Source organism: Peromyscus maniculatus, chromosome 16, assembly GCF_049852395.1.
Source record: "Peromyscus maniculatus bairdii isolate BWxNUB_F1_BW_parent chromosome 16, HU_Pman_BW_mat_3.1, whole genome shotgun sequence".
Lineage (NCBI taxonomy): Eukaryota > Metazoa > Chordata > Mammalia > Rodentia > Cricetidae > Peromyscus > Peromyscus maniculatus.
The window spans coordinates 47,609,805-47,626,925 of record NC_134867.1 but is presented as its reverse complement, the minus strand read 5'-3'; the positions used below and the strand labels follow the sequence as shown (position 1 = coordinate 47,626,925).

The 17,121-nt window shown below is 37.4% G+C and overlaps 2 protein-coding genes across 4 annotated transcripts in view; both read left to right on the top strand.

Annotated features, from left to right (window-relative positions):
• Positions 1 to 17,121, top strand: part of Epm2a (EPM2A glucan phosphatase, laforin) — a 118,190-nt gene that overhangs the window by 56,609 nt on the left and 44,460 nt on the right. For 2 of the 3 annotated variants that reach the window (XM_076552757.1, XM_076552756.1), the window contains exon 2: positions 2,240 to 2,414. The exons of the other annotated variant lie outside the window; for it this stretch is intronic. In XM_076552757.1, the coding sequence (XP_076408872.1) occupies positions 2,240 to 2,414 (175 nt within the window). The remainder of the gene's footprint in view (positions 1 to 2,239; positions 2,415 to 17,121) is intronic. 3 annotated transcript variants of the gene reach the window in all.
• LOC121820813 (uncharacterized) overlaps positions 2,276 to 17,121 on the top strand; it is a 37,205-nt gene continuing 22,359 nt past the window's right edge. The window contains 1 exon segment of the mRNA XM_016002913.3: positions 2,276 to 2,414. The gene's annotated coding sequence lies outside the window, so the exon portion shown is untranslated.

The following is a 17,121-nucleotide window of genomic DNA, read 5'->3' as shown; positions in this document are numbered from 1 at the left end:
ATTGTTTGCTGAAAGTTTAGAGGTCTTTCCTGATCCCCTGTCTTCTTCTCTGTCCATGTCTGATTATTCAGAAGTCTACTAGCTTTTTCCTTCTGAATCTACCCAATCTTTTATGTTTCTACCAACAATATTCGCTCATCACATTCCTGGCCTAATGCAGTTATTTTCTAAATGGACTCACTACTTCGTGCGCATGCCTCTGTGTGTGTGTGTGTGTGTGTGTGTGTGTGTACATCTGAGTATGTGTTCAGATATTTGTGGTGGGAGCAAATGTACATGTATGTGTATGTGTGTAGAAGTCAGAAAACAACTCGAGATGTCTTCTTCAGGTACAATACACCTCATTTTTGAGACGGATCTCTCATTTGCCTGGAGTTCACCAAATAGGCCAATGCAGGATGTGCAGTGCCCCCCAAGGACCCACCTGTCTCTGTCTCCCCCGCTTTGATATTTATTACAGCATGTGCTGCTGTGCCAACTCTTTATATGAGCTCTCGGGATCAAACTCAGGTCCTCATGCTTGGCAAAGCAGGTACTTTACTAACTGAGCTATTGGCCAAGCTCCTGGACTCTCAACTTCATCGTTCTGGAATTAATTTTTTCACTAATTAGACAGTTATTTCCAAACAAAAGTGTGGTCTTGTGACATGGCTACATAAGAATGGAAAATTTTAAATTTCCTTAAGTTAAATACCTAAATCCTTACTATGACTTTGCACACTACCTGTCTCAAATATTTATTGAAGCATTTGCTGTTAAAATAGTACTGGTGTATATACTTCTGTGTTGGATATTCTCATCGAAGTTGAGTTGCTGTTTTTCTGTTTGGATATCATCTATTAAATATCAAGGTACTCAGTGGACAGATAGCCACCAAGAGAAGAGAGAGGAGTCTTGTTTAGGAAGATCAGGAATGATTTATTAAGCGAGTAATTCCATGTCTATTAGCTGAAAGGAGGCAGTTATATTCTAGAGAATCAGCTACTAGTTAAGGGAGTATTTTTAGATTTTATGCCAAGCAACTTTCAGTTGAAAAGTAGGAATTGCGTCAAAATTTTTGTATACGTAACAAGTACGATTTATTCCTGCAAATCGCAGACATTTGTTTAATTTATAATATGTAATAGGTGAGATAAAAAAGGAGATAATTTGAAATGAGATGAGCATGTAAGTTCTAATTATAATATAGTATGAATTTTAATGTACATAGAAATAAAGGCTCTAATGTCTTATTTTCCCTGCTCTAATAAATTCCATAGCCAGAGAAATTTAATATACCAGACATATATTTCTCAGAGTTATGAGTGTGGGGAAAAGCAGGACCAAGCAATATTCAGCATCTAGTGAAGGCTTGCTTTTTGGTTCATAGATGGCATCAGCTAGCTGTATTCTTATAAGAAGGAGGAACGGAGGAGCTTCAGGACTCTGGGGAGCACACAGACATTCAGGTAGCAATATCTAGTGTGGCCGATACTGGAAAAAACAGCCAAGTAGGCAGATGATGTTCTTCTGTAGAGAGACATGCTCTTCTGTTTCTCCTTTGCTCTATTGCACCGGGAAGGAGGAGCATGTGTTTTTGTGCATGTGAAGGAGGCAGGGCATAGTAGGAGGAGACGAGGTGCCTAAAAGAGAGGCCCAGTGGGAGTCAGCTTAATAATCACACTGAGCTTAGAAGTTCAGCGGGCTTAGGTAAGCTAATTAACCTCTGGGAGACTTAGTTTCCTCATCTATAAGTAACACTAATCCAGGTTTTTCCTGCAAATTAAATTGGCTGTGATCATTTATTTTACTATTTATTCGTGTATTCATATTTATGTAGTTACTGTTTGCCTTGGCACTAAGATACTGTATTTCTGACCTGAATAGTACATTTGCATACCATAAAGATAACAAGGAATCTAGGCATATTAATGACTGCTTAAACTGTTTCAAATAGTTACTGGGTTGTAAAATGAGTCATAGCTTGTTGTAGGGTACTGAGAAGGTCTATGAAATTCTGAAAAAGCTAATAAGCAGCTTTTTAATAAAACCCATGTACTTACAGGGAACATAGGCACTAAGATTTTCATAAGTAACTTTACAAATGCCCACTTTTCTTTGACTCTAGTCTGTTTTGTTTTGTAGTTAAGTGATTTTGTGTTTATTTTCGTTGTAATATTAATTTTATCCCAATTTATTTATTTCAAGGTTGTCTAAGCAAAACACTGACTCAATTGCTGTTTATTATTTCTTGTTCTAGGCAATGGACCTCACCATGACCGTTGCTGTACATATAATGAAAACAACTTAGTGGATGGTGTTTATTGTCTCCCAGTAGGACACTGGATTGAGGCCACTGGGCACACCAGTGAAATGAAGCACACAACAGACTTCTATTTTAACATTGCAGGCCACCAAGCCATGCATTATTCAAGGTAAAAATAGCGCCATGTTTATAATCTTCAAAGTAGGACGAGAGGTAGTGTTAGGACAATGGAAATGTTTACTGAGTTCAAAAGTGCAGTGCTTCGAGCAGATAAATAACAGCGTGTCAGTACATGAGCCCTTTTGGTTCTCTCTGTGAAAGAGTTTTTATTTCATGTATTCTTTATTTCATGTATATGCAGGTATCTGCATATTTAGACAGAATAGTAGTTAACCAATCTGCTGATTCAATGAGTTGACTATAAAAATTGCTCTACTATATCCCTTGTCACTTTGTGTCCTTTATATTACTTTATACAGGAGGGAGACAGATGTTTGTGGTCTCCTGTAGTGGACCAGCACCCACACTTATTTCCCCAGGAACTCTTGAGGAATGAGTGAGGGACAAGAGATTTAGTTAGAAATAGGGAGGGAAAGTTACAGAGAGAAAACACAGGATAGACTCGAGAGGGCCCAGAACTTTATTCCAAAGGTCTATTTATAACAATGCCAAGGGGTGGAGCAAAAGACCTCCCTCTTGCTAGTTCGACCATTACAAGCACCTGGTATCCAAGCCCGTGGTCCAATCAACCCCTTTTGCTGTGTACAGTTACTAGGAAACCTAGTGGGCTCCAATAGTCTCCCTATTTAAGTTTTCTGAAATATTAGTTTAAAAACTAAGACAAATAAATAGATTGTTATTTGCTTATCATTCATTACTATTTTATGTGCTTGTTTATTTAAATATTATAATAGCAACACATACCCTTAACAAAAATGCAGCCACCAAAGAGGATGATGAATGAGAGACTCATTACATTTCCTTCATTGTCACTTATCAGAAGTGATTATGTTAAACCACTCCATGGCAACTTTCTGTGGAATTTTAAATACCATCCACATCCTTTATTTGTTCATTGTTTATTTTCCTCTATTACAAGTGTGAATTTTGACCCTCTTTTGTTCCTGTCCCCTACTCTAATCTCTATCACACGACTTTGTTATATCCATGTTTCTCACCTTCATAAAAATTGTAATTCTATGACCTGTCAGTTCTTGGCCATGTCTTGTCATTTCCTACTTTATAAGAGCATATTATGTTTTGTGCCTTTGTTTTTTCGAAATCTGCTTCCAGTGATTCATTGTCATTACTTTTACATTTTAAGATATATAGAAATTATATGTATGGGCTGGAGAGATGGCTCAGAGTTTAAGAGCACTGACTGTTCTTCCAGAGGTCCTGAGTTCAATTCCCAGCAACCACATGGTGACTCACAACCATCTGTAACGATGCCCTCTTCTGGCCTGCAGGCAAACATGCTGTATACGTAATAAATAAATAAATCTTAAAAAAAAAGAAATTATATGTAATATAGTAAATAAGTCTTTCATATTTTAATTGCCTAAAATGTAGACCAATCTTCAAATATTATATATTATTTCCTGTTGAACACACAGTGCTTGTGCCAATCGGACAAGAAGCATCAGTGTGTTCTTAGAATTTTTTTTTAAGTTATACTTTATGTGCATGGGTGTTTAGCTTTTATGTATGCGTGCGTACTACATGTGTGCCCAGTGCCTGAGCAGGCTAGAAGAGAGAATTGCATCTCCTGGACTGGAGTTACAGACAGTTGTGAACTGCCATGTGGGTGCTGGAAATAAAACTTGGGTCCACTGGAAGAGCAGTCAGTGCTCTTAACCACTGATGCATTTCCCTAGCTCCTTGCAGTGTGTCCTTCATAAATGTATTGCTTTAGATGAGATCTCTTGAGAGGAAGGAAATAGGCAAAGACTGTAAATTCTTCAAAATATAAGAACATTGCTATTCTTTTTAAACATACTTTCTTCCAAATTCATGTTTGATGTTCGTCTTGCTGGATTAAATGCATGGTGTGAGATGGACAGGGGTTACACATGAACCATGAACAAAAACATCTTTGAAATGCCCCTTAAATGGCAGAACAGATAGCAGTCTGGTTCACGGGGGGCGAGGGGGGGGGATTTGAAATGGCGAGATGCACCTGTGAGTCTTCACAATGGCGATGACATTAAGAGTGATAAGTCTAGTGAGATAATGTCGCAAATGAGTGAAATAAAGGAAAAACAGATGAATTGAAAATATGCACCGTTGGGTACATACAGTTTAGATGTCAGGGAAAGCAGGTATTACAGCGAGGGTGAATAGCAGCACCACTGAGCTGTTCTAAGCTTTCTGAGGATGTGCTTGGGGGTTGTCTCTCATTTGTCATGAGCAAAACTCCCTAGACCCTCCAAAGAGCTGGGTCCTGGGCTCCAGAGACTTCCTTCTAGGACATGATTACCTTATAACTCTTACTGCCTTTGATGGCTGTCCCTAAATATTCTTCTTAGATGTGTGATGGATTCACATTCCATTCTTAAATTCTATATTCTTCACCTGTCGTTTTATTGTTTTATATTTTGGAAACTTTCTCAGTATTTTTTTTCCCAAAATACACTATAGAATACTTTTCGTAATTTTGGGAATTTTAATCTTACCTTGATTTTAGTTCATGAATGAATATATTCGTGGATCTGTCTTTTTTTTTTTTTTTTTTTTTTTTTTTTTTTGTTTGTTTGTTTGTTTGTTTTTTTGAGACAGGGTTTCTCTGTGTAGCTTTGTGCCTTTCCTGGAACTCACTTGGTAGCCCAGGCTGGCCTTGAACTCACAGATACCCGCCTGCCTCTGCCTCCCGAGTGCTGGGTCGTGGATCTTTCTTATAATACTTATAATTACTTTAACATTCTACCAAGATGATCTTGTCTCCTCCCCCCAAATTAATTGTTTTTTTATTTAAATATTTCTCTTCTATAGTTCTAAAATGGCCAGTGATTTTTATTTGCTTATATTTATTGCTTGAAAAACTAGTTTGGTTATCACATATAGTTGGCATGAGCTTCTACGATTATTGGCTTCTGTATCTGAGAGTGTTGGTTGAGTGCCCGACACAAGTAGGTTCTGTTTCTCTCCACCCAACTGTGTCTCTTGGGGCGTTTCTGCTCTTCGAGATCACTGCAGATTACTCAGCTCCACATACACTGACAAAGCTGTAAATGAGGTGGGAAGGAATGATGTGTCATGGACTCAACTGAGTAAGGAAGGTAGAATTTGTTTTCCTTAAAGCAACTTGGCTTTACACCCAAATCTGTCTTACAGAATTCTTAGGTAACTTAATCTGCTGTTAATATATCATAACACATAAAAGTGCAAAGATTTATTTATTTATTATGTATACAGAAGAGGGCGCCAGATCTCATTACAGATGGTTGTGAGCCACCATGTGGTTGCTGGGAATTGAACTCAGGACCTCTGGAAGAGCAGTCGGTGCTCTTAACCTCTGAGCCATCTTTCCAGCCCCTCATCTGATGTTTTTGATTGTTAAGTGTCATAACCAAACTAAGTGGACTGTTGGGTGTGCTTTTTTTTTTTTTTTTTTTTTTAAAATGTGGGGCTTGTGGTATAGCCCATTGGGTACAGACATCTGCTGCCAAGGCTGACAATGTGTGTTTAATTCCCGGAACCCACATGTAGAAGGAAAAAACTGGATCCTGCAAATTCTGACCTTTCCACATGGCTTGCAAAGGGTATAATAATGTGAAAGCAAGCGAATATGTATTTAACTATCCATGTTATATTTCTTTATAATATCTGTGTGTATATGTATATATTCCTCCGAGTCCTGAGGACCTTCATTTGCATCATCTCCATGTGGTTATTGTGCACACAGTATTTAAGAACTACTGTAACTTCCCCAAAGAGGCAGCAGTTTTGAATAAAGAAGGAATATTTTTACATATATGCATATATTTTAGTTTAATTCACATGGGATATTCTAACTACAATATACCTTCATTTTAAACTAGACAAGATAAAATGTGTATTTAGTTTTAAATGAAAAGCTATGTATATAGGTCCTTATTCATTTGAAAACACCCGATTGATAGGTTTCTCTGTGTAGCTTTGCGCATTTCCTGGAACTCACTTTGGAGACCAGGCTCGCCTTGAAAGAGATCCACCTGCTTCTGTGTCCCAAGTGCTGGGATTAAAGGCGTGCGCCACCAATGCCCGGCTAAAACCTTTTAAGAGGATATAAACACAGATTATTTAGTTTGAATATGGTAAGATAATTATGCCTGGAATTCCTTTATGATTAGGGGTAAAGTGTATTAAAATGAGTGGTCAGGATCTATTACATGATTAGTCTTCCAAGAATAAAAATACATAACTATTAAATAATATGTCATAGGATGTACAGACAGTATGTTCATTCAGTAAGAGCTACAACATAGCTCATGTTGAATGCTAGGCTATCAGAGGCTTCTGCTCTCAATGGACTCATAATATATTAAAAGAAGAAGAGAGTCATATACGAATCTATAATGCAGAGAGATTATTGTTGCAATGAAGTTTTACATGCAGTGTAGTAAGGGGTAGAAATTATAGTTCAAAGAAATCTTCATGAGGAGGAACGTAAGCTGGAATGTGGAGGGTTGGGCTTTTTTTTTTCCTAATAGGTATCTGGGGAAGATAGGTCAAATTAAGGAGAGTGTCCAGTGTGGTTGAACAGAGGAATGATAGCAGAATTCAGATGACCAAGTTGTTTTGTATTGCCAAGTTACTTTGAAGGGCAAAAGAGGGATATTTGCTCCTTAGCCTGGATAACAAGTATAACACTGGACTGTTTCAGTATCATTGGTAAACAAGGCAGCTTGGCAGGCATTTTCCTTAGAAAAGAGTATCCTAGCCCCCCTCAACATTCAAGAGTCAGAGAGATTGTTATTTATCAACATTATATTTCCATGTTCCAGCTATATGTGGAAAATGGCGCCTCCCTCTTCAATAGAACTTTCTTCTTGCAAAAGAACAGATTTGCATTAAAGACACAGACAACTAATTTAATGAAACATTAGTTGTAAAGGGCTATAATTTCTGTTTCTTGAAAAGGTTTATTGCCAATTGAACACACTTCAAGAGACATAAATTAGACTTAATGAACATAACACTTTAGGCTCTTGACATGTTACAATTTAGAAAATGTATTGTAAAAGCCTGCTTATACTTTACAGGCATTTGCTTTATAAAAGAAAAAAATGCATAGTTATTTTTAAGACAGTTATTTTAAACATCACAGCACAGTGGCTTTGTATATTTTAAAATATTGTTTTATTTGGCATGTTTTTAAATCATGAGATTAATTACTCTGTAATTACTATGGAGGTAGTAAGGCTCAACTTGGATTCTATTCTCAGTTTTTTTTCTCTTGCATAACCTTGGGACAATCCTTATAATGGCTCTGTAAGCATTATCTTTCCAATTTGCAAAGCAAGATGTGGATTTATATGTCTGTAAAGGCAGTGCTAGAAATGGACTAAGATTAATGACATTAGAGAGACGGCCTAGGTGACATTTTGTCAACATGTTTTGTTCACCTAAAATGACTGTCATGTTAGCTTTTCTGGTTTCAGATCCAGGAACCAAATGCTCCATCTCCAAATGATGCTTTTCTTCACTTTTGTGGCCCTAGGCACATATTCTGTTCAAGTCTATAGAAGCCATGTTTACAAATACACATCTCATAGCCAGCGCAGAATTGTCTTCAGTGAGTATGCAAATGCTTCCTACAGTATATAATAATTTTTATATTACTCATGTTTAAAATCAAACTTTCATAATAATTTTCCTTTTGGAATAGATAGAAACAGGCCACAGAATTCTTTATGTATTTCCAACAGATTGCATTTCCCTAATTCTGTAGTTCAAAAGTAAATATTACTGGTCAAAGGAGCTCAACCAGTTTCAACTGGTATTTATATCTGGTCAAATGATTTGAGATTCTTTAAATCTTAAAATGAGATTATAGTTGTTCATAGTTGAAGGAAGGGGAAACTGCATGTTTCTTCTGACCAGGGAAGGCTTTCTACTGAGTTTTAACTAGATGTGTGGGATTCCTTTGAAGGTTTCTTTTTCCTATTTACATATAGTGCTCTCATGTTTCTTATGGCCAGTTATTGACAGGTGTCCTTTTCTTCCAGATTTGAACATAAATTTTATGTAAAACATTTAAATACAATGTTTTGCACTACAAACGTACTTATGCTGGGATGATTTATGAACAGTATCATGTGAAAGGAAACCTATTAATGATGAAAGGCCCGAAATTAGAGTCACCCATCTACTCAAGTGTGTGAAGATGTCAGTTTTTGCTGATAAAGCTGTCGTGGCGCCAGTGCGGTTATAAAAGAAGCAGCTGGATTCTGTGCTGTCTTATACATTATCCACAGCATTGGCATTTAAATTATGATTTTCCATTGTCTTCAAATGTCTCCATCAGTGGCGAATGAGAGAAGATTGAATGAGAGTGTGTGAGCATCAGACCTAAGGTCATGGTTATAAGCATGATAGCGAGTGGAGGGTTCTTTTGTAATAAAGAAGAAAGGAAATGAGGTTCACAAGGCATATGTGGGTAAAGTGAGGCAGTGTTACTGTCACCTGTGAACTTCATCACAAAAGTGAGATGAGGGTATATTGAGTAAGAGAAAATGGCCTAAAATGATAGCTATTGTAGAATAACTTCATGCTAATGAAAATGGTCCCCTAGGATGGGAGACAAGTGATTAACCAGAGAAAGGGGGCGAGAAACAGATGCAGATTTTTTTCTGCAGCGACAGAGAATAGACTCCAGGAGAACAGAGGGTTCCTCCACGATCATGGGAGGAGGAAGCAGAGAGTTTGGGCTTGGAAGTGGTAGGTTGCTGTAGTAGTGAGAGCATGTAGAAGTTCACGTTTTGATTGCTTTCTACTTTCTCAGTGAAATATGAAGCGCAGTTTTAGCAGGAAGAGAAGGGAGCAAAACGAATTTTAGGTGAAAATGAGGTATCTAGACCAAGTTACTCATGGAATGTAAATGAAATGAATCATGAATTTTAAGTTTCACAAGGTTCTCTCAATTCCAATATCACAGCGTCTATGACAACCACAGGAAAGTTATTCTCCCAGATTAAATGAGTACAGAAGGCAGAGTGAGTATTTTTGACAAGCTGAGATAGTCTTTGTGTAACTCCAGAGAGATCATACAGAAATCTAAGTAACATGCCATCACAGTGTGGTGGCGTGGATAGAGTTAAATGTGTCCTGCTTTTATGGCAGGTTCACTTTAGAAAGCCAGGCCATCTGCTTATGTTAGTAAAGAAGTAGTCAAAGAACGTTTTGATCTTCTTTAGAGGCTTGGTGTGTTTAAATCACTTTGTCAGCCATTGTAAGCAATCATTTAAATTGGTTTAAAATAACTGGTTCCTTGATTACAGTCTTCCCTGGGTGAACAGAAAGGAAGGATTATCACATTAATGGAGACGATCAATAAAAGACAGCAAACGTGCATACATTTCTTACTTCATGTGAGAATGGCTTGCCCTTACCTATTTAGGTATCACAGAAGCTTTGTTGTGACTTTTTAGTTCATTGTTAAGTAATTTTGAAAAGATAGATATTTATTTTTTTGTGTTTTGACGTTAAAATACTTCCCCATCCTTGTTTTCCCAAGATCTTAAAGTTTTTCTCATTAAATGTCATATAGACTTCTTGTTCTTTTTTTTATATTTATATTTATATTTTAAATTTTTATTTATTTATTTATTTTTTCTACCATTGGAAATTAGTTTTATTCAAATGTAAAATTAAACAGAGGGGGAAAACATCTCAGATAGCACAAAGAAACAGTTACAGGGTGTGAAGGAGCAAATGATAGTTCAGTGTTTGCTGAAGGGCCTTTTCTTCACCATCAGCCTTTTCTCTTGAAGCCAGCATACTTGGTGCTGGACTGACTCTTTCAGCAAGCGACTGCTTCCCCTTAGCTGATCATGATGACAGTTCTGTCAGAAAAGCCCTACAAGTGCCCTTCCTCACCCTGAAGCTCCTGGATGAGCAACAGTCTTATCTGTGGCCAGAGTAGACTGGAAAGCAATCAGAATGGGTTATAATAAATACCAGTTGTTAAATCTTAAAACTTCACTAAGTAAATAAGTTCAATAAATAAGTGTTCAGTAAGTAATTGGGCATCCACTGGCATGGATACAACTCCAGGAACAGGAACAGCCAAGGCTCATTTTTTTTTTTAACCCCAGCATGACTTAAGCTGGCATTAACAAGCAAGCATTAACGTAAGCCTAGGAACTGTAGCCATGTGATTGGATTCTCCAGAAGGTAACTGCTTTTTCAAGTATGTTTGAGAATGTGTCACCCAGACACCTTGGAGATTAAGGATAAATAACCCTGAAGGTCACTGACCTCCATTTGTTAACAGTAGCATGCCAGCTAAGCCTTTTCTTTTTCAAAATCCTCTTCAAGCTGGTGTAGTACCTACTTTTCAGGAGCGGCTCTGCGCAACATTTATTGGCCTCCTGAAATTCATTTAGCCCCCTTTGAAGATACCTTAAAATTTATGATCCTAAATATAGCCATTATAAGACCATTAGTTATACCCTTGTGAGCTGCCTGTTTTTTCTTTATGGTTCTTAGACTTCTTTTTCTTGATAAGTGAATCAATCGTGATAAAAATATTAGCTTAATTGATCAACAGGTATGAATATCACTAAAAGTATGAATATTACCAAAAAATATTGGGCTTATAAATACAGATGCACTTACAAACACACACACACACACACACACACACACACACACACACACACACACAGTATCTATTTATATGGAGTCTCAGTTGCATAATAAGTATTTTCTGCCTAAACAATACTTATTGGACATCAAAACATCTGCTTTCAAAATGCTCTTTTGAGAGTTTGTCTATTACTATTCTCCATTTTCAAAAAGAGAGAATGTGAATTTTTAAAATATAATTTTGATTATATAGCACACGTATGTTGTGTTAGGAATTATAAATGCTCTAGTTTAACAGTATTGTCACATTTAGATGGCAGCAAAGGTGCTTTTTGCTCTATAAATAATCCCTCATATCAGGCAAGCAGATACTCTCAGAATATAGCTAATGGGTAGAATCTCCCCTCACCTAAGTGAATAGTAACTGGGGGATCTTTTTGGGTCCTTTACTGCTATATGACTTGAAAAAAATAGAGAGAAGCACCCTCTGGACTGTGCCATGATTTCCTAGTTAGTTCACCTTTCAGCAGTGAGTAGTGGGAAGTTTGAACAGCTCGTGGATTGCCGGATGAGGATCTATATTTGTAAAACTTGACATGGGAAGGCAGTGGCACTGTTGCCTGTCACATCTGTGCCTATTCTATGTCCCCCTTTCCTTTCTATTTTTCACCATTTTCTGTCTTCCCCCCTACAGTCTCTCTGCCCTACTCATCTTTGTTTTCTTTACTTCCACAGCTTTGCCATCTTTCCTCTCTCTTGTCCTCCTCTGTTCTTTTCCTGACTTCTCTTTTCTAGCATGTTCTAGTCAGCATTAATTGTCAGCTTGACACAGCCTCGACTCTAGACCCTAGAGTCGTCTGAGAAGGGAATCGCACTTAAGGGTCTACCTAGATGGCCTGTGTGGGATTATCTTGATAGGTGATTGAGGTAGGCAGGCGCATTTTACTGTGGACAGTCCTCTGCCTTGGGCTGGTGGCCCTGGGCTGAAGTTGAGCTAGCCAGTGAACAATGTCCTTCATGGTTTCTGCTTCAAGCTCCTGCTTGAATTTCCTCAGTGATGAACTGTGACTTGAAAGTATAAGCCAAATGCATCCTTCCTTCCCCTGAGTTGCTTTTGTCCGGGCTGTCGTCACAGCAGCAGAAAGGAAGCTATGACACACCCTCATTCTTACACTGTCTTCTTGATTCTTTATTAGTCGGGCAGTGTGAGATTGAACTTCCTATCTGAACACATCTTTGAAATACTGTGTACTTTTTGATCGTGTTGTGCAGTTAGGTGACTTGGGACCATTTTCCTTTCATCCGTTCGGTGTTTGGATAGTTTTTGAGTACTTTTCCCCAGAAGTTAGGTGTGAGAGGTACCTGTTCTGTCTCAAAAGCTAATGGTCTCATGGTCAAGGCACATGAAATATACATTTCTATGTTAATATTAATGCAGCTAAGTTACTTTTTATGTCTCTGTGAATTTTTTTCAGCTTTTTTTTTTAAGTGGCCCAAACGGCATCAAGGACTTGGAGTCCTGTTTAAATCTTACTACATTTGCAATGTAACTTTGCTTTCAAAAATGTATTTAATATTTAATAGCCAGGAGCAATTTTTCTTAAAAAATGGAGATACCGTGTTAATTAAAATTGTATGAAGTAAGGAACTTCATAAAAGTTTAATTTATCTCACATTCTTATTTTCTCATCCTAACAAAGTATTTTTAGTAATTATAATATTGAAGAATAGGAAAAGGCTTCTAGGTAAATTATAATTCTGTCAAAATTATGTTTTAGACTTTTATTGTTAAAAAGTAAAGTTTAATATGCTGCTGAGAATCAGACTTTGCTTCATATGACATCAAAGTATATGGTTTATACAATAGTTTATGTGAATTCTTCCATTTCACACCATGTTTTCTATGTCGTACAAAATCTACCTTGCTGTATGTGAAAAGATTGCTTGGATAATTATTTTTGATACCATGCATCAATATAATGCAAGTCTTAGAAGGGTTAATAGTTTTGTTGTATATTAAATATATTATAGTTTTTATAATGTATATTACATATATATGATATAGTGACTGCTTCTAAGAAATTACCAATATTAGTTTATTTGAGTCTGCCACATCTCCATTGGAAGTATTTGAGTTAGTTAAGGTCTCTTGTGTTGGTAGTTTTTAAGCTTACCCAGCTTCACCGTCTTAACAAAGTGTTTAGGAATTTTTATGGGGAACCAAGTCAAGAGAAGTATTTCTAAACATAGTAGAAAATGGAGCCTGTGATGTTTAATTTTAACTGCCATCCTGATAGGTTCTAGAATAACCTAGAAAGAAGCCTTTCAGAAGTGTGTGTAGTTTCAACTTTGGTTTAACTGTGTTAGAATGACCTATCTTTAATGTGGGTAAGACCATCACATGGGCTGGGGTTCCAGACTGTAAAAGTAGAAATCAACCAGAGCATACACAATCACTGTTTCCTGACTGTGGGTAAAATGTGAGCAGTTGCTTCATGGTCCTGCTACTCTACCTTTGCCACCATGAGTGATTGTACTCTTACCCTCAAACTGTGAGCCAAAGCAAGCCCCTCCTCATGTCACATTTGTCCCATCAATGAGAAAGATAACCAGTTCAGGAATCTAAAACATTATCTCAAGTCTGTTGGCAAGATCAACAACTGCCATTGTGTTTCTGTGCAGAGGACCACTTAGGGTGTACTGACGCTCAGGTGGAACGTTTACATCTTACTAGAAGCATATTTTCTCACAGTCGAGTATTATTTAGCCACAAAAGAACAGTATCCTATCATTTGCAACAAAACAGATGGCGCCACATCATAGGAGATAATATTACGTGAAATAGGTCAGGTGCAGAAAGATACATTCAGTGTATTTCCCCTTTTAGTAAGATGTTCAAAAAGGAGCACCTGGGCTGTATAAAAGAGATTGTGGGAGGTTGGGGAGTGTGTGCGAGGCTAGGCAGTCCAGACTAAACACTGCTAGAAGGAGTAAGTTCCAATGCTTCAGTCCATTCTAATGAATGACATGCAAAGGCTCCACACACAAAGTAGGAGATAGAGATGTTAAGTACTCGGACTTTATTAGTGCATATTGTATATATATATTGAAATATCACACTGTGCTCCATAAAGGGGCATTTTTATGTGTTAACAGATTTTAAAAATATAAAAAGTTGGAGATATTAACTAACTTTCCTAATTATGCTGCAAATGTGTAATGTGAAATTATCACACTGTACCCCATAAATTTGTATAGATGAAATAAATGTTAAAAATTCAACTGACATTAATTCAATTACACATAAAACTAATTTAGTATTTGAAATTAGAATGCCGTTGCCATTTTCAATTACTTGAACAACAAAGGCAAAAGAGAATTTTCTATGTATTTAACTTGCAAAATAGCCCAATAAGAAGTGTGTCATCCTAGAGTAGATTTTTTTATTGCTTAATTATGAATTGAATTTTAATGAAAAGAGCACAACATTCATCTGAAATTCAGTGAGCTACACTATTATGGAATAAGAACAAAATAAGACTTTTTGTTTATATCTTAAATGAAAAGAATAAGAAGGGCATCTGTCAGGGCTTTTGTTTTTAAGAAATGAGTGAAATCAACTGACCCTCTGACTGGAAATGGTGCAGAGAGTCATGGCAATGAGGAGAAATAAGCTTAGGAGCAAAGCCATTGTGTTAGAAATGGTGAATCCAAACCACATATCCTCATTAAAAGTAAGAAGGCCATAAATTTAAAAAATGCTCTAGAGTGCAGAACAGGTCAGTCATTTAATGGAACATATCTATAATTAAAATGCAAAGTAAAGAGAAGGTAAAATGCAGCTGTATGCTTGGGCAGATGCAGACAGAATTTACTTCCCAAGTTTGGTTTGAAGTATTTGTATTATTCATCAAAATAATTTCTTTAACATATTTAAGGTATTTGTCTTAGTCTGGCTTTTTGCTAATGCAAATGGATTTTTAGGGGGTGGCGGTTAAATAGGAAATATAGACACTGTACAAGTAGTTAGTGTATATACACAAATAATTCCAGGGAATGGGTATTAGTTTTATCATTGTTAACAAGGTTGAAGGTCTATCCAAAGAGATGTATTACATGAGCACCTGCTATATCTGAGTACCGTAGACCCTGGGATTGAAGGCTGTAAATCTTCTACTATTTTAAGATCAAAGTAACAGTGTTCTGATTAAAGCATGGAGTTGGCCCTGAAAATGAACTTGAAGATTTTAAACAAAAGACTGTTCTGTCTTCTTTAAGTTCTAATGCATTTCTGTCCTGTGACAGCCTCAGACCCCAACTGACTGAACAGGTGCTTCAGAAATGCCATGGATACTGAAGGCCGATCCATTATTAGGGATAGAATCATTAGGAGAGGTTAGACTTGGAATGGGGAGACAGAGAAGATCAGTGGAAGCTAGCAAGCCTAAGAAGAGAAGATTAATAAGTCTTTGAAGGTGAAAATAAATCCTGGAAAAAGGATCAGAAGGAACAGCCTTCCCCAAAGGAAAATGACCATCATGTTGGTTGGTTTGTTGTATTTTTCCAACTATCTAGACAATTCTGGACTTAGTGAAAATCTTTAAAATGAATCACTTCTTTACTAGTGGATTTGGAAAAAATAAATCCAGCTTTTCTAAACAGTAAGCTCTCAAGTATAAGAGCCATAAGGATAGTTTACCTTAAATACTACAATATCCAATTGTGCCCACTTTTATTCACAAGATTGAGAAAAGTCCCTGTTGCAGTGCCATCTAGGGATCTTTGAAAATCTTATGAATTAGAGGTTTTTTTGAGACTTCAAATACATTACATGAATTCTAGTAGTAAGGACATAAGAGAGTTAGTGGCTTGGGACATTGTTAATAGCATTACAAATGTGCCACAGTGTTGTCACCTGTTTGTCAGGATTTAACATCATATCATCATATTGGCCAGGCCCCCTGTCTGATGTGGCCAGCCCTGTAACACCCGTCTTGGTAATGAGGGTAGAGACTTTGTCTCATTCTCATTTGCTTTCCTAGTCCCACTGCCTGCACTTAGCTGACTTGGTGTGAAAGGTATTCAGTGATTCATTTCAGCTTCGCCATGAAAAGGTTTTGTACTGTTTCAATGCACAGTTCATGTCTGAATTCAGCTTCATCACTAGTCAATGCTGTTGATGTGTTGGGCACCCCACTCTGGCACCTCTATCTAGATTGAGCTGTGAAATTGGTGAAGTCTAATGTCTCACTGTCTTTTGCCATCCTGGGATGTATTCAGAGCTTTTGAACTCACTAGTAGGCCTTGTGTGGCGTAGCGGAGGGAGAAGCTGGGGAGATGACAATCAAATTGCCACGGAGCTGGAGAATAGCCATCTAGCAGGTGGAATGACTTCTCCCCTTTGAATCTTCTGGGCTACTAGAATCTGTCCCTACATTGATGGCAACAAGAAGTGGGGTTCCAGAAAGAACCAGTTATTGTCAGTACTAATTTTAGTGGCCTAGATGGCTCAGTGGATAACGGTGCTTGCTGCCAAGCCTGAAGACGTGAGTTCTATCCCCAGGACCCACTTGGTAGAAGGAGAGAACGTCATCAAGTAGTCCTCTGACCACCACAGGCATTTATTGGCATGCCTGTACCCACACATATGCATACACATACCCACATCAATAAGTAAATCAATGTAATTAAAACAGAATGATTTTCAGCGGCTTCTGTTGGCAGTTTGGAGTGGAAAGTAATAAATTTATTACAAGAATATTGGACCTATCATTGTAAACTTTCCCAGAGTTCATCAGTTTCCAGTCATAAAGGCAAATGAAGAAGCAGGCGGTTGGGTGCTTCTGACTCACTGTTGGCATAAAACTTCAGCAGTCCAGAGACTAACTGCTTTTAGAGAAGCCTAAAGGTGAGCATGGCCTTTTCTGGACTCCAAAATGTGTCTGGAGAGGCTTCTTTCCATTGGCATTACATAACAAAGCAAAACCTAAAACTTCTCTATTCAAACATAGCTCACTATGCCTAAAATGGCACAAAACAAAGTGTTGATGCTTATATATTTTCATTTTGTGTGAGTGATTGTGCAT